Consider the following 25,074-nt stretch of genomic DNA (forward strand, 5'->3'; position numbering starts at 1 on the left):
TAGCATTGGAGCGTAGGAATGGTAGTTATGGTTGACACTCCGTAAGTGTTTACTCTGTGCCAGGCATCCCTGTGAGAATTTTGTATAGATTAGCTCAGTTAATCTGTTTCACAACCCTATGAGATATATAGAATTATTACCTCTACTTACAGATGAGGATATTGAAGCACAGAGAGATTGAGTAACTTGTTCAAGGTCACACAGCTAATAAGGTCACACGCTCTTAACAGTCCCTGCCCTTGGTGGTAGATGCTCAAGGAGCAGTAGGTTTTTCTTATTTTCGTCGTCACTGTTGCCTGGCCTTTATGTGGCTGACAGCGACTGTGTCACCTTTGTCAAACTCCCAGTGCTTTGCATCCATCATGGGTCATTCACGGGTGGACCAAAGAGCACAGGCCCTGGAGCCTGGCTGCCTGGGTCCACACCCTGCCTCACCACCCTGACTCCGTGCCTCGGTTCCCTCATCACCAAAATGGGGAGAGTGGTAATGCTTGAGCTCACTGGTTTGTGAGGATTAAATGAGAAAATGCTGGAGAGCACTTTGTACCACGGCTGACATCCTTAGGACATGGTAGCCTCTTCGTCTTGATCCCAGGGTGAGTTCCTCCCAGGCGCTCCCCTGGGGCCCTCTGTCTACGTGCGGTGTGTACGGGTGGGAGCTGACACTGGTGACTGTGTACAGAAGGCAGGTGGGAGCTCCTTGTGCCAGCGTCATGTGGCATGATTTACAAAAGGGCCTGACATTTCTAGCAGTGTGGGTGGCCAGCTTCTCATGACCAAGCTGGTGGGTTAGCATTTAAAACCCTCAGTTGGCAGGTGGTGCCTTTGCCTTGTTTCGTTCAGGGCTAGAAGCACAGCAGCGTTCTCCTGGGTCAGGGGCTGCTAACCTTTTTGCCATCTGCATCCCTTGGGTAGTGTGCTGGAGCCAAGGACCTCTTCCCTGGAAAAGTATTTAAATGCACAAAATATGTGCACAGGATCATAAAGGAAACCACTTATTTTGAAATTTGGTTATCAAAATATAAAAAAATAATCAGCTGTAGAAATGGTGCTTCTTTATTAATGTGTTAAATAACAAGATCTAGTGGTGAACAGAGTGGCTGCTGCAGTTTTGAGGTAGTGATGGGAATAAATATTTTGAGATACTTGCAACATATACAAAGTAACTATTTCTTTTGATGACAAAATCTCAGGAAAGCACCGAGTACTACTATGGTTTGTAGCAGTAACAGTGTTCCTTCAACCCCTAAATGAAGGAAACGCTCAATTTCAGTTAGAGGTTAGCGGCAATAAAGATGTACCTTTTTCCCCTCGTTCATGTTTGAGTTTTCATTAGGGTTGGAAGCCCTATCCTGGGTCATTATCTGAACTTCAGGCGACAGGCTGAGTCCACGAGACACAAGGGCTGCTTGCAGCCCCTCTCTCTCCACTGACCCAGTGTCTCCCTAGCATTAAGGAGCTTCTGGTCTGCGCCAGGCGCTGTGCCAGGTGTCCTGCACACTTTACTTCTTTATTTTAACATTTTCTTCTTATTTTGAGATAATATCAGATTTATAGGCAAGTTACAAGAGTAAAGGGTTTTGCTTGTCCTGAGCCATCGGAGAGTAAGTTGCCTGTGTGAAGCCCTGTCAGTTCTGAATACTTGAGTGTGTACTTCGTGTCAGCAGGGACCTTTTCCTGTATGACACAGCACAGCCGTCACAGCCAGGGACTGAGCAGAGACCCTCAGACTACCATCGAACCCTCAGGCTCATTCGTGTCTCACCAGCTGTCCCGTAAAGCCCTTTGTAGTGGAAGGAGCCAGTTCAGGATCTTGTGTTGCATTTAGTAGACTTTAGTCTGTTGACTTTCACGGCCCTGAGACTTTTGAAGCGTCCAGGCCAGTTCTGCCGTGGAGTGTCCTTTCGTTGGGTCTGTCTGATGTTTCTTGGTGCCTGGCTTCAGGTGAGGCATCCTTGGCAGGAGTGTCACAGGACCAGCGCTGTGTCCTCGGTGTGTCCTGTCCGACAGTACACGGCTTAGCTTTGTTACCTAAGCATTACCGGCCATGCTGACTTGGGTTAACTCTGTGAAGGTGGTGTCTGCGTGGTGTCTCGACTATGCAGTTACTCTTTTTTCCTTTGTAATTAGTAAGTATTTGAGGGGAGGTATTTTGAGTCTATGTAAATATGCTGATCTTCTTCAAACTTTCACCCGTTAGTTTTAGCCTCCTTTTATGTTTTGTGGCTGAATAATTTCTTACCATGATGGTTAGCAAATGGCGATTCTTCTAATTCCATTATTCCTTCTACATTTATTAGCTGTTCTGTAAAGAAAAGCCCGTTCTTCTTCCCATGTACTCATTTACTCATGTCCGTGTGGATGTGAGTTTCTGTTTCACTCAGTGGGTTATAATGTGTTACTATCATTGTTTTGATGCTCAATTGTCCCAGGCTTGGCCTTTTCAAACTGGCTGCTGTATCCTTTTGACAGTGCTCCATTATTTAAACACTTCCTTATTTTCTGGTGTGACAGAATGCTGTAGACGTGGATTGCTTTTGAATTTCATTGCATCAGTACTGGAATTGGCCATTTCCCCTGGGATCCTTGATTCCTTCCAGCACACAATTGAACTTGTATCTGCTCTGTAACTCCATAAGGTGGTGGCGGCTGTTGTCCAGCATTTTACAAGTGGCTCTAGTAAGTAACTTCCTTAGGTCCCAGAACCAGGAAGTGACGGAGCCGAAATTTGAACTCTAAAAAAATTTTCACATTTGTGAAATTCACAAAATTACATCCTCACTTCATCGATGAGGAGCCTGAACCTCACAGAGGTTTGTTAAGCTGGTTAGCTGAGGTCACATAGCTAGTAAGTGGCAGAGTCCCCCTCAGATCTCTTTATCATCAGTCTGTTCATGGTGCCTTGAAAGCGTGGCTCACCTGACCCCTACTATTTTAATGTAAGTCCCTTGTCCCTAAAACTTGTCAGGTTTTGGTTGATGAATTTCTTTTCTTTGTAGCAAGAACAAGCGTGGAAGGGCATTCTTTGTAGTTTTGTGAAAACAATGACCAGCAGCTCTGAGCTGGGTTGGGGCTGGGGGGAGGGCAGAGGAAGTTTCACGAAGGGCAGTTGGGTATTGTCGGGAGCACAGCGCTCAGCTTTCTTCCTCCGTGAGTGATGTGCGGTCATTCCCCACTCCCCCTGCAGGTGGTGCCCTCTGACTGCAGCCTGATCCGGAGCCAGGCACAGGGGTTCACCTTTGTTTGGATTTATAAACCAGAACTATCCACATGTGTTTGCATAATGTAAGGATGTGCGCTTTCAAAATTCTTCTCTTAATGACAGATGCCCATTGTCGTTTTCAGGAAAAACAACAGTTAGGCTATGAAGAGCTGATTCAGGTCTTAAAGAAAGAGCAGGACATCTATACACATCTGGTGAAATCTCTGCAGGACTCAGACAGGTAAGGGTTTCTGTTTGGGCATCACGTGCATGCGTAACACACATATTCTGAATAAATGCTGGTAGTTTCGGAGGCAGTGAAGCCTTCCCACTTTGCTTAGGAAGCTTAAAGTGCTTGGATGGTGATTGCCTTATTTAAATCAGATATACCTATTTCCTAGCAGGAATTGTCTGATTTTTTTGGCAGCAAATGTAGGATAAAAATATCATTAATACTAATTACTCAGGTTTTTATAATACTTTATTATGGATTTAGAAAGCGCCTCCACGTGTATTATCTCTTATAATCCTCACTGCTGTTCTGTGAGGTAAGTAATATCATTATCCCTACTTTCCATAAGTGACTCGGAGTGACTGGTGTCTTCACAGAATTGCCGAGGTGATTTGGTGCAATGAGACGTGGGGAGGAGAGCTGATTATAGGCTAGTGGTCTTGCCACTGCCCTGCCTGTGTCCACGGGCAAGTGACACATCTGGGCCTCTCTTGGCCCAGCACTGGGTTGGCCTTAGTGATTTCTCCCATGGAGGAGTCACCTCTCTGCGCACTGGGATGGTTACAGGTGGAAGGATATGATGTCTGGGGTTCATTTCCACACTGCACAGCAGCGCAGGGAGCAGGCGGGGACACCGATGGAACGAGATTGGCCACGGCTCCCTGGTTGTTGGGACAGGGGTGTGGGCAGGTGTGTGTGTGTGGGGCTCATTATACTGACTTGTCTTCATGTGCTAATGTCTAAAATTTTCCATGATAAAAAGTGAAGAAAACCCAGCCCTCACTGCTGCCTCTCTTCTGCCCTTCACTCCAGCGCTAATGGGGTCCTCACTGTTCCGGGGCCGGGTGTCTCCTGTCTCTGCTTTCAGCAGCTATCTGCGCCCTGCTCTGCGTCCCCCTCATCCTTGAGGATTTGCCTCAGGGGTTCCCCTTGTCAGGAGGCCCGCTCTGTTCCTCTGCCCTCACAGCTGCCCTCACCTCCCTTTGTTACTTGGCTGCTGTGGCCTGCGTCTTGGCCTAGAAGGTGAGCACCCCCAGGGCAGGGGTTCTGTCTTGCTGTCTGCATTTCCCAGTGCCTGTCACGGGGGCTGGTATGGAGTAAGCACTTGGGAAGTGTTCGCGGATGAACCCCCTCCCATTTCTTCTAAGTTATGAGTTTTCGGGATTTTTAATCTGAAGCGAGTTTAAGGAAAATGAAAACATGCTGATGAAATTCTCTGAAAGTGAGCTTTTTCGAGAAGCCTCAGCTGCTCGTCATTTTCACTTGGGGGAAGGGTTGAGTAGCGCCGGGAACCTCAGAGGGGGAATGGGCACAGCGGGTTTAATTGTGCGGCTACGCCGACGGGGGCCAGTTCTGACTCTGGGCACTGAGAGGCCCTGGGGTGGATGTGGCCGCTGTCAGGCTTCCTCAGCGTCACTGATGGCGGCTCTGATTTTCATAGGCTCTTCCTTAGTGAATAACAAGGTGCATGGGACCAAGGTGGGTCAGGGCTGTGACTAATAGAGATGCTTAAAAGGTTTCCTGTTCACCTTCAGAGTCAAATGCATTCAGCAGCTCTGAGCTCTGGGGTAGGTCACTTTTAACCCTGAGCCTCAGGATATGTATTTGTGCAATTGAGATTGGCCTGCTTATAGACCTACCTGTTTACCTACCTCCCTACCTACCTTCCAGGGTTGTTTGAAACGAGATGATAATGTGTAAAGTCCTAATTCTGCCTGGCAGATAGTAAGCACTCAACAAATGGTAACGTTTATTAAGACTAACAGCAACGTGAAAAGCCTCCGTACGCCTCAGTGTGCCACTGTGCATAAACTCAGCTTGCAGGGGGTTTTGAGCCTTCAGACCTTGCCCTAGCGAGAGGGCAGAATTGTGGGCTAAGGCTGGTGGAGCCCCCTGGGGTAACTCCAGCACTGCTCACTCTCTGGAAACTGGCAGTGAAAGCTGGATGACTCTGGAGACGTATGACGTACTTGTAACTAAAGTTGGAAAGGGGGAGCGGGAGGGAGGAACTGACCAAGGGCAGCTGTGTGCCTGGTCCTTTCCCGACACTTCAACCCCATATCACAGAAGTGGAAATCTGCTCTTGGAGATGTTGAGGGTATTTCCCAAGCTCCTGCACTTAGGGATTCTCAGAGCTCAAGTCTCCGTGGCTCCTGAGCCCAGGCCCTTACTGAGACAGCTCTCATCTGGAGGACAAGGACAGTTTATACTTTGCCTCTAACTCAGGTTTTCTCGACCTCAGCACTGTTGGGATTCGGGGCTAGATAACTTTTTGTCCTTTTTTTGAGGGGCCGTCTTGTGCATTGTAGGATGTTTAGCGACATCTCTGGCTTTTGCCACTACATGGCAGGAGCACCCTCCCTGCCCCAGTTGTGACAACCAACAGTGTCTCCAGGATTGCCACATGTGCCCTGGGGGGTGTAAGTCATCCCCAGATGAAAATCACGCCTGTAACTCAGGAGTAGCAGAAAGCTTGGCATATAAATGTCTGCTGTATGGGAGTCATCAGAATATGTGGAAGGAAGGAGGTGATGTTTGTCGAGCACCTCGTGTGTGTCAGGCACTGTGCTAAGCTCTTTCCATTATAACATCTCATTTAATCCTCAAAACACTCTTGAAGGAAAGGCACTGTCCCCACTTTACGGATGAGGCTAGCAGGACTCGGGCAGTTTAGCTGACCGCCAAGGTCATGGAGCTCGTGAATGGTGGCACTATGGGGGCGTGCGTCCTCCGGCTCCTCCCCCACTCCACTCCAGAAGGAGGAAGGCTCAGGGCTGTCCTTTCTTTCTGAGTGAAGCTCCTTTTGTTCCACCGACTCCTCACACCTTGCAGAGATCGTGGAGTTGGGGAAACAGAAATGACAGATGCAGGAGCAGCAGCTGTGTACTTTTCACCCTGTCAGAAGATGGAAGAGGGAGTGAAGCCGTCGCTTTCCCTAGCCCTCATTGCAGGAGCTTCGCTAAAACAATCTCCTTTCTTCCCCCACTGGTTAAACGCGTCTGCGGCCTGACCGCATCCAAGCGAGTGCTGTGCTGTGACACCTCTGTAAGGTTTCCATCAGCCTTACAAATTGATCATTATGATTGTCTTGAAATGGAGCTAGGTACAGGCTGCTGGGAGGGCCCCTTCCCTTGCAAGGAGGCTGCTTCACAGTGAACCATCTTCAAAGCAGCAAGCATAGAAGATTAGACATAATGGTTTATTTTCCTTCCAATAGATGTTGATTTATGTGTGCAGTTCGATGGACGGAGCTGGAAGGAATCGCTGGAGGATAAGTGGGGCTTGAGTCTGTGGCGCACATATTTCAGAGCGATGGCTCCTAACCATTTGGGGCTGTGGACCCCTCTCGAACAGTCTGATGAAAGCTCATGGACCCTCTCCCTAAAACAAATCCACATTTTCATACACTTCTTCCAGCAGTTTCAAAGTGTTGATGGACCCTTTCAGGGAAAAATAGGTCAGACACTGGACAGAGTGACGTATTTCTTGATATTTAAAAAAGGCTTTCTGATATGTTAAGGCGTTTTCGTAGTCTCAAAAAATGTTCACATACTTTGACCCAGTAATTGCACTGCTGGGAATCCATCTTAAGAAGCTAACCCTGAGCGTGAAACAAGGCTTTAGGCGCAGAGATTTTCATTGAAACAATATTTACGTTACTCAGGTGTCTGCTGGAGCCTCTGTTCCTCTGAGAGAACCGGTTCAGACTCCTGCCACGTGCATGTCAGTAGGAGTCCGGAGCCCTGCCTGAGGAACTGCACTGCCTAGTTCAGTAGGCACTAGCCATGTGACTACATACATATAAATTAAAAAATTAAGCATTCAGTTCCTCAGCATGTAGCCACATTTCAAATGGTCAGTAGGCACGTTCAGCTAGTGGGTACCGTATTCAGCAGCGCCGATACAGAACATTTGCATCATTGGAGGCAGGTCTGTGGGACAGTCCTCCCCCCGTCAGTGCAGATTCTGGGAGGTGTGCTTCTTCATGGCCTCCTCTGAGTTCTGGGTTGCTGGTTTCTTGCAGGCTCTCTGTGCAGGTCAGTACCGTATTACACTGACCCAGACGTGATACTTGACATCACCACCCCTCCAATAAAAATCCATTCTACTCTGCATTTGTGAGGGGCCAACCCATTACTGTAGACTTCTTTTGACCCCTAAATTGGTCCGTCTCTTCCTCCTATTATTGAACCTCAGTCTTCTCCTTTTCTTTTTTCTTGTCCCTGCTGCCCCTCACCTTTACCTCCAATGCCACCTCTTTTAGGGGTGACATGGCCGACGTTCTCCTTGTCGCCTTCTCTTCTGTGGAGAGCCTTCCTTCCATACCCAAGCCCATGCAAAGCGTTATTCCAGAGAAACATTCTGGGGAATTAAATTACTTCCACCTAGCTACATCTGTAGCAAAAACTTGGAAATGACCCAAATGTCCACTAATAGGGGATGAGTTAAATGGTGGGACATTCACCCGATTTAATGTTATATAGTCATTAAAAATGACATTTGCAAATTATTTCTGAAAATGTAGGGAAATATTTAAATGAGAAATGCACAACTTAGTATATTATATGTCCAGAATGATTTCAACCTTATAGAAATACTCAGGGAAAAAAGATTGGGAGGAAATAGTCTGCCATGTGTTTTTTGGTAGTCGGGTTATGGTAACTTTTGCTTTTTTTTTTTAATACGTTTCTATTATAAATGTTCTATAAACACGTATTTACTTTTATAACCAGAAAAAAACCCACAAATGACATAAAAATCAAAGGAAGGCTTGCTGGGCTTTGCATTTTAAAGCACAAGTAGGTCTGTTTTAAAATTCCGGTGTCTTGTTTTACCAAGTGTCAGCAACCTGCAAGCTGAGTTGAACAGCATCTTTGCGCTGCGGAAGCGGCTGGAGCGCGATGTGCTCTCCTATCAGAACCTGCAGAAGGCCCTGGAGGAGCAGATCAGTGAAATCCGGCGGCGGGAAGGTACGTGCTCTCTTGTATGTATTTCCCTTTGGTTTTCCCGCCTGGAGGGACTTGGCTGAACTTTAAGAGAGTCCTAAGACTGCGGTAGGAGGCGAGGCACCCCGGGGATTTCGTCTGGGAAGGCTTTTTTGCAGTGATGGTGTTACTGTTGCTCTCCTAGTCTGTACCTGTCTGGCTTCGGCTTGCGGAGTCAAAGGGCCCAGCAGGTAGTGTTAATTCCGCAGAGGGCCTGCTGCAGGACTGCTTCCTCGCTGCCCCTGCTGTGTTCTGCATTGTTTGACTCTTCTAACTCCAGATAACCTTGGGGCCTTGCCATTTCCTTTCTGTGGTCAGTGGCCCTCATCACCCTAAACATCTGGGCTCTGCCTACCACGGTGCCCACTGCAGAGAGCCCCACTGCACAGACACGTGCGGGTGAAACCTCTGTTTCCTGCTGAAGCATCGCTTTTCACACTGTCATGACCGCACGTGGATTCAGCTAGGGAGGGTCCTGTGGTACGGGCACTGCTGTGCTCATGACAGCTGTATCTGGCTCCCTCCTTTGCTAGAACCTGAGCCCCGTGGTGTCTGGGTTGGCGTTTTCCTTTCCTTATCTCTAGCCTTCCTTTCCTTTCTCTTCCTCATTACTGATTGTAATTCCTGCTTACAATCAGTAATAGCAGTGGTAGGTTTGACATTTCCTGAGCGCCCGCTGTGTACCAGGCACAGCGGCAGGCACTTAACTTCTCACCTCTGCTCCTGACCGTTGTCCCACTGGATCGAGTAGACATTGACGTCACATCACAGGTAAAGAAACCGAGGTGGCAGTGGGGGTTGATTTACCCAGATTGGAGGCAGGACATCTTCCTTCGAAGTCTAGCTCTTTCCTCTATACGAGGCGTATCAGCTCTTACCCACACGTGTTGAGTGAGATCATGCTTGTGGATATGCTCCACTCAGTGAACAGCGTGACCCTTCTCTGCACCGTTGCTCCCTGTGAGAGGGTGACCTTTGGTGCAGAGAAGGCCGACCCGTCCGTGGGTGACCCGAGAGTCTCTCATCATAGATCTCGTAGGCGGTTTCTGTACTCGGTGTGCTCGCTCCCATGGCGGGCTCTGGGGCCGGTAAAAAACACATCAGGCGCTTTTGAGTTCTACCCTTGAGGCTCACATCTAATTTTCCTGTATTTTCACTTAAACAGAATCACTCCCTCATTTAAATTGAAAATCACTATTTGCTTGTGCCACTCAGAATGGACTCCAGGTACAGCACTGGATATGCAAATTATAATTCAGAGTTGGCCACAGTGAAAGCCTACAGCCCACGATGAAACCATACATTGAGATACCAGCCTGTAGAGAAAGAAGAAAATTACTTTTGCTCCAAAGGTGGTGCATTAAACTCCCTGTGTGTGCTTATCTCCCTTTCCCCCGCTACCCAATTCAAAGTGCCTTAGATGGATTGCACGGGGAATTGTCTGGGAAGGATCTACTTCTGATGTTCTTTTTCTCTTCCTCCCCGCTTTTTTTTTTCTTTTGGTGCAGAAGAACCATTTTCATTTTATAGTGATCAAACATCTTATCTGAGTATTTGCCTTGAAGAGCACAATCGGTTTCAAGTGGAACATTTTTCTCAAGAAGAGCTTAAGGAAAAGGTATTGACCTGTTAACTTTCACTGCTTTGTTGGTTATTTGTTGTCTCTTGGGTTCCTGATCAGAGGTGTAAGATTCTGAAAGCCCTTCTCCCCGCCTCTCTTCCCTCTCTCCCTGCCTATCTTTTTTCCCCTTGATGTACGTTCCCTGGAGTCCCTACCCCGTGTCTGATGCACGCCTTCTGAGGCTTGAGGACCCCACCCAGGCTCCGTCTCCCCTGGGAAATGCTCTCTATCCCCCCTAGAATTAGCCACCTTTCCCTCGGGTCATTCTCCTCTCTTCTTGTACCTGACTGCACTGATGTCCTTCTCATACTGATCTATAATTAGCTGGGTATTCTTCTGTATCTCCACTAGGCTGTGAACATCTTAAAGCGAGTGAGTGTATCTTATTTATTTCTGATTTCCCAGTGCCTGGCACACATAGTGGGAGGTAATTGATGCTTTTTGAAAGAATAAAGGTTCAAGGTTGATCAGTAAATCTTCTCTAAAACTGGAAAGGTTTTCAATCTGTTGATCATTGGTGTGGTTAGAGTGGCTTTGTATTTCAAGGTTCTAAGAGCCATTGATAAGAATAGGAAGTGTGGGCTCAGAGGACACTGATTTATTATAAAATTACCATCTATGTATGACAGGTTGAGTTTCTGTCTGGGAATAACTCACATGCCGGTGGAGTAGAGAGTCATGTGAAGGAGCAGTGGCAATGTGGAGTGCAAGGGTGGCTGTAATAGGCAGAGGTGCGAGGTTTAGGGGTAGCCGAGAAGGAGAGGTTAGCTGTCGGGGGTTGGGAGGTACTCACTGGATCACAGGAAACTTCTCAATAGAAGTGAGACCTGAAGTGGTTTTGGAGGTTGAATAGGAGTTTATCTAGTTGGAAGGCTTTTTCAGCAGAGAGAGAGAGGAAAAACAGCAGATGTAAGATGCAGAAGAGATAAGAAGGAGAACTATAAAAATGTTGGTGTTTTGAGAGGAGTGGAACAAGAAGCGTTGAGGCATCTGTTAGTGTTTCGAAGATGAAGAAAATAGACACGGTAATAGCCACTGCGCGTACCTACTATGGTTGTGTTAAGGGCAGGAGCTAGTTCCCTTTGTTGGCACTTAGTGAATGTTTGTAGAATCAGAATGTTTTCTTCTTCCCTCTATGATATAACCTCCTTGAGGTTGGGTCCGAGTTGTGTTCATGTTTTGGTGCAGTGGACACCTGCTGTGTGTGGTCAGGGTGGGATTTCCCACTTTCTTTGAGGGGCTAATGATTACCCCCTTCAGAAGGGTTTGGAAAATCACTAGCCGTTGTGATTTGAAGCTTGCAGGGAATGAAGGTGGTGTCTGCTCAGATGCTTATGTACCTCGCCTCGCAAGGCCTGTGCCTTAAGGAGGAGCCCTGGACCGGGAGTCCAGGCCCGGCTCTGCCTCTGTGCGGGCAGCTGCCGCTGCCCACACGACCGGGCACTTTGGCTGTTGTTGTATGTCACTGAATTCTCCAGGCACCCCAACTCTGGGACCTCGGGCAGTGAACTTCTTTGTGTCTCGGGCTTCTTGTTGTAAAACGGGGACAGTCATACTGCTGTCCGCCTCCTCGGGATTTTTGTAAGAAACGATTGACTAAAGCTTGTGGGAGTATTTTAGCAGCCGTGAATTGCTTTATGACTGAGGACTGTTGTTATTATGGACGGTGCTAGAGAGGCACAGAAAGAGGAAGGTGGGTGCTGTACAATAAGCCTCTGGCAAGCCTCGGAAGTTTCAGTCCTGGGGGATTTTCCTCCAGAGGGTCTCAAGTACAAGGCAGAGGCCATATCTGCGTCACGGACAGAGTACTTAGACCGTGCCGAGGGCTGTAGTGTGCTGTGACTGTGATCGCGTTCAGTGCTCACGGGAACCCATTCCACAGATGTAGAAATGGAGACTTAGACCAGGCAGCTTGCCCAGGATCTCTTTGCCTTGAAGTCTGGCGCTGGGGTTAGAATACAGAAATGCTGGTGTTTTTCTCACTGTACCCAGGGTAGCCTGAGGCCTGGAGTCAGGCCACCTGACTCTCCGTGACTGTGATGCAGGACGTCTTCTCCGTAGCCGTGGCCCCGGGAGGCAGCAGTGTACCCGTGGGTAGTCAGTCCTCTCCTGCTCTCATCTCCCAGGTCGGTGACCTTATCCAGCTGGTGAAGGAGCTGTACGCGGACAACCGGCACCTGAAGAAAACTATTTTTGATCTCTCCTGCATGGGCTTCCCGGGAGAGGACAGGCCTGAGTCGGCAGATCAGATGGAGGTAAGAAAGAATATTCTCGTCCTCGCGTGCTAATCACACAGAGAGTAACACCCCCCCCCCCCCCACGTCTCCAGGCTGCATCTCTTCTGGGAGGTCTCTGTTGAAACTCCCTCTGCCATGGACGGGGTTTGAGGGCCCTCTCAGGTCAGCAGGTCTGTCGGAGCGTCCCGCAGGTTTGGGTCGTATCTGCGTGGACACACTCGATGTTCTGTGATGCTTTGGACTCCACGTCCGGCCCTGGGATCTGGGCTGTAGCTGGTACATCTGGATGATTGGTCTGGTCTCAGGGGCCTGGAGAGTTGCCACGTCACCCACGTAGCTTGGGTAGTGTAGCTGCAGCCTTAATGAACCCCTTACCGTGGAGAAACACACGAGAAAACACACTTTTCATTTACTTTTTGTATTAATCCTCTAAATGCGTCTTGTCACTCCCACGGCATCTGGCTTCTGGATTTGACCAGATGTGTGCAGTTTATTCCCACGCGTACCCAGGAACCCCTGCACTCTGCCGTGTACCGACGACCCGAAGGGAGTACAGAGTCGGCGTCCCGTGAGCCCACAAATTCAGCTTCCTGACTATGGGAGTTTTCCACTGGTGGCATTTGAAAGTCTGGAAGGGCCACGGAAGGTTAGATCTGGTGTCTGCACTAAAGCGCGTGTGGTTCCTGGGCTTTTGTACCCACTGAGGGTGTGGGCCCATTCCGTTAGCCCACCCCAGGGAAAGCGGCGGGAGCCCCTTCACCCCGTGACTCTGGCTCTCTGCTCACCTTTGTGGTTTGTTGGCTCCGATTTTCTCTGTTCTCAACCCGACCGCACAGTAGAGGGCCCTGATGTTATGACAGCGAGGAGAAGCTTGCCACTTCCTCCCTCTAGTCCCTACCTGGCCTGACGCTCCCCCAGGAAGCGCCTTGCTCCATGCCTGTGTTATGCTACTTAGTTTCAGAAGACTGGAACTGTTCTCATCATGAAATGCACTAGGGCCTTTTGTACTTGGATCCCCCAGAACCTTCCTGGTTGGGGTTGTCTTGAACTCAGCCTGGCGTGCCAGGTAAATGGAGGTCTCGTTGCCACACCATTTCTGGGGAAGGATTTGTCAGCCTTCAGCTGTCTCCTCCCACGTTCAAGGTGGGAAACGCTCAAAGGTGTTTATGCGGAGCTCTGGCCATCTGCTCCCTTGGAGAGAGGGAATGTTATTGAGCTTAGTCTCCAGGGCTCCAGATAATTTTGAAAAGCAAGAATATCTGCAGCCCATTTAGGGAGAAACAAGTCTCTTGGTTTGTTTTTCCCAATGTGGCTTTTTTTTTTTGTGGCATTTTTAATAAGCAGCCCATTCGTCACCTGCTTCATTTGAGTGTCAGACGGCGAGTGTTTGTTCATTTGCCCTTTGAAAGAAATCTGTTAAATGTCCTATTATGTCCTTTGGAGAACAGAGGGATTTTCCTCTTGCCACTCTGAGATCTTAATAGCAGCCGATTCAGATTGGAGTCATTTGTCAGGTTGCACATCAACTTGATGTTCCCTATGAATAGTCGTGTCCTTCGCAGCACAGGCCCCGTCTTCCCCGGCAGGCGATGGGAAGATCCGCACGGGCAGGATGGCGCTCCCACGATAATCCTTGAGGAGAGGCTGTTCGGGGTGAGGGTGGGATGGCAGCAAGGAGAGGCTGCTGTTCCCTGGGAGTGTGTGTGGCTCTCCTTGGATGAGCAACGAGGCAGAGACAAATGGGAAATGCCTCCGTGGTCCACAGCCTTTTCTGGGCAGCAGGGCTTGTGGAGTAGGGGCTGGCACTGCTCCAGTGCTCTGGGAGCCTACAAATCAGAAAAGGAAAAAAACAGACAGCAGATATATTTTGTGTTTTTAAAATTCAGTAGTTTTTGCTCCAATATTTAATTAACCCACAGCATTGCCTAAAACTTGGAAAATAAAGAAATGATCCCTAATCCTGTCACATTAAAACACAGTTAATTAACCTCCTGGAATCTTTCCTTCTCTATTTGTGTATTTGAACGTGTGCGTGCCCACCCACAGTACATACACAGTCCTGTGTCCTGTTTCTTTCCAGTGGCTGCTGTGTTATAACCTCTTACGCCATCTGAGAGACGCTAGCTGCGCCACTGTTGTCGGACATGTAGATATTTCCGGTGATGCACCTGATGAATGTCTTTGGACACAAATCATTTTCAGGGTTTAGGCCTTTTTTCCTTAGACTGTGTTCCCAGATGAGTAATGACTAGGTCAAAGATCCAGACACAGATAGATATGTGTATAAAATAGGCACGTGATTTATTTTCGTGTTACACACCCCTGCCTCCGCAACTTTTAATTCGACCAAGGCTATAAAGAGTAGGAAGCCCTTGATTCATTTTGGCAGCTGTGTCTTCAAAACGGTGGCCCTGGGCTGGATTCCCTCCTGCTGGGCACACAGCGCTTATTCCCTGCATGCGGGCAGGTCACTGAAAAACCAGCCAAACCAACAAAAGGCCAAGAAGAGGCATCCTTTTATTTTAAAGTACATCAAGAAAAAAAAGAAAAAATCTGTAATGAGGTTGCCCCTATTTCCTTGTATTTATTTACTGGTTATAGTTTATGTATTACAGAACGGTGTGGTTGAGAATTGCCGTTCAGGAGTGATTTGAGCGGACTGCAGTGGCAGCGGGGGGGCGGTGAGCATCGTAAGCCATGAGCTGTGTGACGTGCCGTTGTCACCCCTGGGGGGGGGGATTCGTGGGCGAGCGCTCAGAAGCGGTTAGTCGCTGTCATTATTTACTTATGTTGTCATTTTTAGGGGATGGTTAGAAAACTGCTTTTTTTTTTTTTTTTTGGCATGGAGAGGAAACATGGATTAAGGGGCATAATTTAATTGAACTCAGATATATGTAGGGCTGTCCTTTTGAATGAGAAATAGACCTTGGGCTTCCCTGGTGGCACAGTGGTTGAGAGTCCGCCTGCCGATGCAGGGGACATGGGTTCGTGCCCCGGTCCGGGAAGATCCCACATGCCATGGAGCGGCTGGGCCCGTGAGCCATGGCCACGGAGCCTGTGCTCCGCAACGGGAGAGGCCACAGCAGTGAGGCCCGCGTACTGCAAAAAAAAAAAAGAAATAGACCTCATGTGACTCAGAGGACAGAAGTGGTACTCAGAAGTAGAAGGTGCTTGTTAACATCTGTTATTACCAACAGAATGAAATTTGGTTTGTCAGAAGCAGATTGAATTTCATTGAAAGGAGGAAGTTTCTAACATTTTGACTTCATAAGTTATTATGAGTTGTACCCGATTTATAAAGCCCTTGGCACCGTGCCTGGCATGTAGTAGGCACTCAATATGTAAAACACAGCTATTTTAATTTTACTTTTTTAGTAAATTAGTGGCAGAGTTGGAACTAAACCCTTTTCTGACTCTGTTCAGTGTTGTTTTAGCAACACCATAGGGCAGTGCTTCTAAAGTTTACCGTGCGTGTGAATTTCCTGGGGACCTTGTTAACGTGAAGATTCTGGCTCAGTGAGCCTGGCACGGGGCCCGGGAGTCTGCATTTCTCACAGGCTTCCGTTGCTCCAAAGACTACACTTGGAGTAGCAAGACCGGGGTAATCCCGAAAACCTGTTGGTTCCAGCTGTCGTTTTGAAAAAAGTCTTGATTCATTTGTTTGTCCTTTTAGCAGTGTTGTCTTGAGCACCAGGCCCTGGTGTTAAAGCGGAACACAGACAGGGTCCCTGCCCCATGGAGTCCGTGATGCAGAGACGCGGAGGTTGGCGAGGGCCTGGAGGAGTGCACGCGGGCGTGGAGACGGGCCCGGCCTCCTCTTGGGAGGTCAAGGGAATTTCCTCCTGGAGGAAGCAGGGGGCCTGCAAAGGTCAAGAAAGAATAGCTCAAGAGGCAGGGGGAGAACCAGGCCAGTGAAGTTGTTAGGGAGCGATGCTTAGGGAGGGCGTGCTTACAGTGTCACGTACTCTGAGAAAACAAGAGAAAAACGGCTGGGAAATCATTCGTGACCTGGGCAGTTTCAGCAGAGTGAGGGGGACCGAGGCCACGCGGTGGTGGATGGAGGAGCGGTGAGGGTGGGGAAATGAAGGCGGCGCTGGTGGGCGCTTGGAGGTGTGGGGCACTCCTCCAGGTGGTGGTGGGCCCGAAACAGAGCCCACCTGCAGTGACGCATCAGTCTCTCTGGGATCTTGCCTTTGAAAACTGATAAGTCACATGTGGCATGCGGGACATGTCTCTGTGTCCACAGCATTGAATTTCTTGATCATTGCTGGAAACTGGCTTTTAATTTTAACCACGTCTGCAGAGGTAAAGAGAAATGAAAGAGAATGTTTATTTCAGCGTGTCGAGTCACGGTGTGGTTGTGGTTCTGGAAATGAAGGGTAACTCGGATGCTTTTGCTGCTTCAACTGGAATGACACGGGTTCACAGTACTCTGCTCGGCTAAACTTCAGGGAGACCCTTCTCTGATCCACAGGGTTGGGGAGGAGCGCCTTGCTGCCTCTTCCCTAATCCCAGGAGGGTTGGTTCCATCTCCCGCATTAGAAGGTCTTGGGGAGCTTTCATGAGCAGTTTCTGGAGGGCGTTGGCAGCAAAAGCCACGCTGCAGAAGGTGAGGATGGAGAGTTCTTTCAAGAAGCTTGGAGAGAGGCAGGCAGCACTCAGTGACCAGAGCTGCTGATGAACCAGGAAGGAAAAACGTAGTTATTTTGCTCTTTTTCAAATGAGAGCGGCTTTTCCCCGGCATTTTATTATGAAGAAATTCTAGCAAAGTGAAAAGAACTTCATGGTGGACACCCATATACTCACCCCTTAGATTCTACTGTTAACCGTTCCCACCAGCCATCATATCTTTTTGCTAAATTTTAGTATAAATCACAAACATCAATACGCTTCCCCCTAAATACTTCAACATGTATATCTTTTCCTTCAATATGTTTATAGTTATTTTTTCTTTTAAGTTTAAATTTACACACGATGAAATATAGAATTCGTAAGTCTTTGTTTGCTAAGTTTTACGAATGTATGTACCTGTGTAACCCAAACTTCTATCACGATCCCTCGTGTCCCTTCTAGTCGATTCCCACTCGCCCCCGCTCCAGCCGCTCTTCTCATTTTCTTCCACCATTAGTTTTGCCTGTACTAGACTTTCATAGAAACGGAATCATAAAGCATCTTCTCTTCTGTGTGAAGCTGCCTTCACTCAGCGTGTTTTTGAGATTCATCCATGCTGTTACGTGAATGAATAATTTGTTCCTTTTTATTGCTAAGTAGTATTCCATTGTATACATATATTCTAATTTCTTTGTTCTATTGATGTACATTTGGATTGTTTTGGATTGTTTCAGGTTTTGGTTATTATGATAAAAGCTGATGTGAACATTCATATACAAATCTTTTTTTTTGCGGTACGCGGGCCTCTCACTGTTGTGGCCTCTCCCGTTGCGGAGCACAGGCTCCGGACGTGCAGGCTCAGCAGCCATGGCTCACGGGCCCAGCTGCTCTGCGGCATGTGGGATCTTCCTGGACCGGGGCACGAACCCATGTCCTCTGCATCGGCAGGCGGACTCTCAACCACTGCGCCACCAGGGGAGCCCTATATACAAATCTTTATGTGGACATATGTTTTCATTTCTCTTGATGAATACCTAGGAGGGGAATTCCTGGGTCATAGGGTTATTAGCTTTATAAGAAATTGCCAGGACTTCTTCTAAAGTAGTTTAACATTTTATACTCCCACCGACAAATTTGATTGTCCTAGTTGGTAACTTGAGCATGTTTTAATAATGAGGGAAGAAACCAACAGAGGGAGAGAAGTTCCTCATCCGTATTCAGAAACTTTTATGCCTTAGGAAATACACTTACACATGTTTAGCGTATTGAATGCTTGATAGTGTAGTAAGATTTGTAGACTCATCAGTCCTCTTTGATCCTGATTAGGATGGTTGGGTTGAATGTATTCTGATCCTGGGAAGTTTTCTGTAAAAGACTTTGTGAAGTCAGTTTGCTTTGTTTTGTTTTTCTTCTTCCAAAAAAGGGTTTCATTTAGAAGGAAGATCAGAAAAGTTTAACTTGGGCTGGGAAAATTGTGGGGTGATTGACTAAATGTGGGAATTCATGAAATCATGGTATGGAGATAGAACCTTAGATACGTCATATGTACAACGTGCCCAGCAGGCGGCTGGGCCTCAGCTCATGTTTTAACACTGTGGTGCAGTGGTCACTACTTCATCGGTGAGATGCGGTTTGGTACAGTTTTTGAAACAGCGTTGGCTACCTTCCCTCTCACTTTTTAGTTGGTTAATCCGGGTGTCTCGTGCCTAGAATTTTCCCTCTTCCAGAGAGCTGAGATCTGGCCCTGTTGAGAACACTGAACTGTCTGTTCTGTAGAACGCAAACTGCAGAAGCTTTGGGGTTTACACTTCTTCAGAGCATTAGGGATTTACGCAGTCTTTAGAAATAACTCTCTTTCATTTTCAAAAGCATAAAGTTATTGTCAGGGAAGCTGGATACTCCACTCATTAGCGATGAGGACTTTTTTGTCAGCAAAATGGCAGTGTGGCTGAGACTGCCCGTCTCAGATGTGTGACAGTACAAAAAGAGGTTTATCCCCTGGGCTAAATGGAAGGGATGCATAAATTGGACACACCGTAAATTTCATTTACTGCTTTCTCGCTATTTGATAGTTTCAATTCCATCAATAGCTGTTTTCCAAAATCTTGTTACTTTTATATAATCTGAAAGTGAATTCAGCAATGGCAGGGATGGGAGCAGCACAGCGGACAGCACAGTCAATTTCCAGCAGCTCAGGAAGGCCATGCGAGGCCAGGGGGAAATGGCTTTCCTTATTTCTTGGGGAATTTGTCCTTAAATTATGCATGATCCCAGGCAGCTGTGTGTGATTTGCCAGAACTAGCAGCTCTGACTTCGGCTAATTTTTATTTCATGGCTTTGGCATTTGTCTCTGCCTCTTTTTTTGGTTTGTTTTTTGTTCTGCATCTTTTAAAAAAGACATCACCGACTTATTCATACATATTCATGCTGCACTCATTTTTGGGTTGCATTTTCACACCATTCCATGCTCCATGTAGCTTCTGGCTAGCAAGGAGGACGAGGACTCAAGCAGAATTGGAGAGGATGACAGGAATAATCTGCTGAGTGGCGAGCGTCTGGAGCAGAGGAACAAGGTAGGAACATCTGCCCCTCTCTGTGCCCAAGCCCGCCTCCAGTCTGGAACGAGTCCGACGGGTTTTCTGTTCCTTCCATCTGTGTGGAGTGCCTGCCGTGTGCCAGCGGGGAGCAGAGAGAGGAGGTCTCTTCCTTTCTGGAAGTTACAGACGGGGTGGTAGATCCAGTCATGAACCAGGAAAACAAACATATAGTTGCAAATAAAAACGAGGCTGTTGCAGGAGAGTCGCAGGCATTGGACACTGGGCCTGGGCAGCTCTTCAGAGCTCTGACCCAACGCGTTCATTTTACGCATTGGAAACTGAGGCCTAGGAGGGGAGATGGTTTATCTGGGGCTCAGAGTAAGGCAGTGACAGAGTTGGGACCAGAGCCCTTGTCTCTGGACTGCTGTGAACTCCCAGATCATCTGTGTGTAGTGTAAGGAGCCACTGATAGAACCAGACTTTCCTCCTCTGGGTCCGTCTGCAATCTCCTGATCTGAAACCCAGCTTAGTGTCATCTGGGCGGTGTTGAGAATTTCACTCCAGGCACACTGAGGCTGAACATTTGGAGCAGATATTCTCCAGGGTTGAAAGAACCGTAAACACTGGATGTGGTGGGAGACAGGAGGCTGCAGATCGGGCGTTTGTGGCCTTCAGGGTGTTCAGGTTCGTGGAGTCTTGAGTGAGAGATCATTCTCATGAGCGTTTTGGACAGCAAAGCAGTTAAAAGTGGGGGCTCCGGAATCAGGTCTGATTTTGAGTCTTGGTCACGATCTCTGTGACCTTGCGTTAACCCTTGCTTAACCCCCAAGTCCGAGTTTCCCCATCAATGAAGATAATAACACCGCTTCCTGGTTAGAATTGTTGTGATATTTAAAGAGAAGGTACGTACTAAGTGCTCAGTAAGTGGTAGCAATTGCTCTTTTTATTATTATTATATTCTAGACTTTTCCTTCGGTGGAGGTTGCTTATTTAGGTGGATTTAATGACTAGATTGGTGGCAAACAAGACCCTATAAATGACAGCTCATCTGTGTGGGTCTTGTCTTCCGTTTAAAAATCTTAATCATTTTACACATGTGGAGAGAGGGGTGTAATGGCCAGTGTGTATATCACCAGCAGTAATGAAGTCAAGAGGAGTTATTTATAGACTGATAGAAGAAATTTACAGCTTTGGAAAGTGAGAGAAGGAATGCTAATTGCAGCACCTCAAGACATGCCCAGCACAGGCTTTAACTAGATGTTTCCTTGGTACCACTCCTCTGGGACCTTCAGCGACCCAAGAAGGTGGATCTGTGAAGAACACGTCTCCATGGGAATTAGGAACTCTCCACCGTCCTGATGAGACAAATCAAAGTCACAGTAATGAGGATGTGTCTGTAAAGAGGTTGCTTTCTGATATATAATGAGGAGGATACATTGCAAGAAGCATATAATAAATGTCCAAAGCATTGTTAATGGCAGTTAACAATGTTCCGGACCCTTCTTAGAAAGAATTTACAGGAAGTAGGCCGTGGGCTGAGGGAACACAGCTGTAGCGGGTAAGACACTGCGCCAGGAACTTAAGTGGGCCAGCCATCTCATTTTGTTCTCGTAGCCGCCATGGGAGGTGGTGTTACTGTGCCTAGTTACGGATAAGGAAACTGAGGGTGAGAGGAAGTGATGTAAACATCTCCGTGCCCTCAGATGAGCGTGTGTGGACCGCGTGCACCCTCCCTCTCCCCTTTCATTTTCTCTCGGGTCTGCTTGCCCTCACTCATCACTGTTTGTCTCCATCCTCTCTCTCTTTTCCACGTAACCCCCTTCCCCTCCTTTGTAGTCCATTATCTGACCACATACTTTGATTTGCAGATTATGGAGGTCCATTCCAAAGGGGGCTGCAAAAATGGATATTTAAGGCACACAGATTCCAATATTTTAGACTCCGATGGAGCCCACAAATCCGGCTGCCCTGGAGACCAGAGTTTGGAAGAAGGCGAGCTCCTGAGCCTGCTCGCCCCTCTCTTCAGCGAGAAGGCCATACGATTACTGGAATCCAGGTAGACATGGGACCCAGGCACTGCAGTTGTCTCTGGTTTGAGGGGAGAACAAACTCATTTTGCTAAATGGATTTAGATGGCGGTGCTGTGTAATTTGCCTGGGAGAGCTCCCGAAATGGCTTGGAAGGAATCTTGCCAGTTGTGCAATTAAGTAATTAGGCTGCCTGCTCCTTGGCCGCGAGGGGACTGCGTTCAGCAAAGCCGCGTGCAAGGCCAGCGTAAAGAGGAGAGAGAAAGCTTCCTTCAGGATTGTTCCCGGGAGCCCGGAAAGGGCTGCCTGGCTGTCAGCGCGAGGAATCAGCCCTCCCGAGATCCCTTCCGCTTTCTACAACAGCCTAAAAAACTGCCCCTGTACTTGTGACTCTGCTGTTTCATGTTGAGCTTGAACTACAATTCCCTTCTCATTATATCTGCCGGGAGTCTTTCCTGTGTGAGGAGGCACTACAGGGTGTTTTCCTTAAAACGAAAAGGGAGAAATATTCAGTACATTTGTATTTTTACAATTAGTCCTTCAGGAGCAGATTTCCCTTCTTTCCCAGTCTTTCCAGGCCACTAGCAGCTGCTCTGGGCTTTGGAGCCAGAGGGAGCAGTGCTTGCCTTCCTCTCTCAGTGCCTCCGTTTCTCTGACCACTTCTTGGGGTTGCTGTGAGGAGTGGAAAAAATGCTGTTCAAGGAGAATGGCTGGCACGTGGCGTGTGTTCAGTGAAACCTTTCATTCTCCTCCAGCACAGACAGAGAAAGGGAGCCGGTACCACCACCCAGGACGGCTGGCAGGAGCCTAGCGGTCCTTGGTGGGCTCAGCCTCGTACACATTTTTTCAGCTGAAAAAGGACGGTAGTGTTCTGTGAGCTCCGGGAGGCCACCCTCCCCAGCCCCTGACATCTGCTTAACATTTTTCTAGCATGAGTCCTCATGCTAGGGGGACACGCCCAGTGGCTGTTCTGGTATATTATCACAGGGAGTTGGGTGACCATAATGACACTTGAGAAATGGAGGATTTCCTCGGCATCAGGGGCTCCTGTGTTGAGTTAAAAGGTGCACCTCGCTCTCTCTGAGGACCGCCTAGGAATGCACTTGGGTGATGTGACCTGGGAAAGTAACAATGGACTGGTGGGAGTGCAGGGAATTGGGGCCTACATGCTCCCTCCCGGCAGGGAGGAGCTTTTCAGCCCCAAATCATTGTTGTCATGCCAGCCCGTGGCCTCAGAGCTTCCAGTCTTTCAGTAGAAGCCCCAAATTTGTATGCTCAGTCTCCTGATTTCTGAAAATTTAGACTTCATTACAGTTTTAAAGAAAGCGCTTTACGCGCCGACACTCCGCAGGCAAGCTTGGGACATCAGCCATTCAGTTACCTGTTCCCTTGTAGGCGTCTGTTCCATCAGCTTCCGGGCCATCGTGGGCCAGCTCTAGTGTTAGAAAAGGCTTTCTTAAATGCTGGCCGGCATCTGCTGCTCTGACCCTGCTTTCTGTGCAGCTGCCTTTCCTGGTGCACCGCTGAGCCCCAGGACGGCAGGTTTACGGCTCCGAGGGCCCTCCTGAAGGCCCAGCTGTGGTCTTTTAAAAAGACCGCTTGGGTAACTAGGATTCTCATTGGCCAGGGAAACACTAATTTTCTGCCCAGATAGTCTCTCCAGGAGTTCGGTGTTTTGATCCCCCCAAAAAGCAGGGTATTAGAGTCAGACAGACCTGTGCTCCGGTCCAGCTGTACCGTTTGGACCTTGGGACTTATCTCCCCATCTTAGTTTCCTCACCTGTAAAGTGGGGGGTGATGATACTTAGCGACCCTGCAGGGATCTTGTGAGAATGAAATGAGATAATGTGTGTCCATAGGGATCCAGGTTGGTATTAAGTGGGGCTTTGGTGATATTACTGCTTAAAATGTGCCTGGCCAGTTACTCCTACCCTTTCCCCGTTACCCTCAGGTAAGATTCATACCATATGCAAGATACGTCGGCCAGCCCGTGATTCAGGCCTCCGTGTTCATCGCTGAGCCCATGTCTGATACCCTGGTGTGGAGCGCGATAGGCTTAGGCCCGAGACTTAGGCCTCTGAGCTCTGCCACCCTCTAGCCGTCCACGCTGGGGCCTAATGGGCTAGCAGAGTAGCTGGGCCCCAGGAGTAAATCTGATTCAACTTACCCATCCACTGGGATGGAATAAGGAAGCAGCTTAGCCTGATTAGCTGTCTTGCACTTGACCAAGCTGAGCACTCGTTCACCGGGGCTGGAGTGAAGGGTCAGCTCGTGGAGGACGGGCTGGCTGGCCCTGCTCTCCCATGGTCTTCACCGTGTGTGTGGTTCCTAACCCTCTCTTCACGTGCTTCTGGTTCGTTTGCCCCATTCCCTAGAGGACATGGTTTAGGATTTATTACCTAAGTGTTTCAGTCTTTGTAGCTAAACTTAGGTGTGACATTGGAAAAAGTCTAAAAGGGGAGCCCTTGGGGATTTTTTTTTTCAAGGCTAGCATTACATTCTTGAGCCATACCTAGTAGAAGCAGAGAAGCTAACTCTCCTAAAATCCTGGGTCTGCTCTTCTGGGCGTGGTGAAGGGACAGGTAAGGGACCACCAGAGCGTGGAGCTGGCGAGGGGTCTGAAGAAGTTAGCAGAGAAAGACCCAAGGAGACTCAGGTGTGCGGGCTGCGGGGAGAGGACACGGCGAGTGCTTGCAGGCAGATCCTGTGTTACAGAGGGACTGGGTCTGTGGGCTTCAGACAGAAACCCGGGGTCCTCCTCGATCCTCCCCTTTCCTTCACCTCCCAAACCCAAGTCCTGACCCTTCACCTCCCAAATGCGCTCCTCCCATCCCTGTCTCCTCCTCTCCACTCCTCGCTTCCGTCACACTTCTCCGGCATCCCTGCAGTTGCCTTCTAACTAGTCCCCTGCAGTTGCCTTCTAACTAGTCCCCTGCAGTTGCCTTCTAACTAGTCCTCTGCAGCCATCCGTCCCCCTTCCAGGCTGTTTTCCATACTGTATCCAGAGCGGTTACTTAAAATGCAGTGAAGTCACTCCTCTGCTTAAGACGGCTCGGAGACGCTCCATTTCTCTTGGGACCATTTTTCTTGGGGCCAGGCCCCGTGTGATCTGGCGACCCCCTCCTTCGGCGCTGTTCACACCGTCCCCGGCTTGCTTTCTGGGCTTTGCCCTGGAGCACAGTCCTTCCAGTCCCTGGAACGAGACCCCTTTCATCTCGTTTCAGAGCCCGGGCACATGCTGGTCCCTCCGGATGGGCACTTGCGGTTGCTTCCTCCGCGCTCCCCTCCCCTGAGCAGGGCAAGGTCGTCAGCTGGGGAGGGGAGAAGAGAAGCTGCCGGGCGGTGCTGAGCGCCCATTTTGAAATGAGTGACGATCAATACAAAGCGTGACCCCTCCCGAGGACGCCTGTAGCATGAGTAGCTGACCAAGCCCAGGTCTGAAAGCAGGGTTGGATGGGACAGGTGAGGGGTTACCTAGGCCTCTTCATCTCAGCCCAAGTGCTTCCATACCCTTTGCTTCACTTATCAAGGTCAACTCCAGTTTGCAAGTTGTGAATCCAGTGGCCAGTGTCCTCTCTCCCGCAGCGGTGGCCACGCTCTCCAGCCTCTGTTCACAGCTCCC

The 25,074-nt window shown here is 48.6% G+C and overlaps 1 protein-coding gene across 2 annotated transcripts in view; it reads left to right on the forward strand.

The window, feature by feature from the left end:
• CDK5RAP2 (CDK5 regulatory subunit associated protein 2) overlaps window positions 1-25,074 on the forward strand; it is a 180,829-nt gene that overhangs the window by 91,453 nt on the left and 64,302 nt on the right. For both annotated transcript variants that reach the window (XM_060014248.1, XM_060014249.1), the window contains 6 exons: window positions 3,346-3,443; window positions 8,274-8,404; window positions 9,928-10,037; window positions 12,167-12,295; window positions 19,366-19,461; window positions 21,294-21,481. In XM_060014248.1, the coding sequence (XP_059870231.1) occupies window positions 3,346-3,443; window positions 8,274-8,404; window positions 9,928-10,037; window positions 12,167-12,295; window positions 19,366-19,461; window positions 21,294-21,481 (752 nt within the window). The remainder of the gene's footprint in view (window positions 1-3,345; window positions 3,444-8,273; window positions 8,405-9,927; window positions 10,038-12,166; window positions 12,296-19,365; window positions 19,462-21,293; window positions 21,482-25,074) is intronic.

This window comes from Delphinus delphis, chromosome 6, assembly GCF_949987515.2.
Source record: "Delphinus delphis chromosome 6, mDelDel1.2, whole genome shotgun sequence".
NCBI lineage: Eukaryota > Metazoa > Chordata > Mammalia > Artiodactyla > Delphinidae > Delphinus > Delphinus delphis.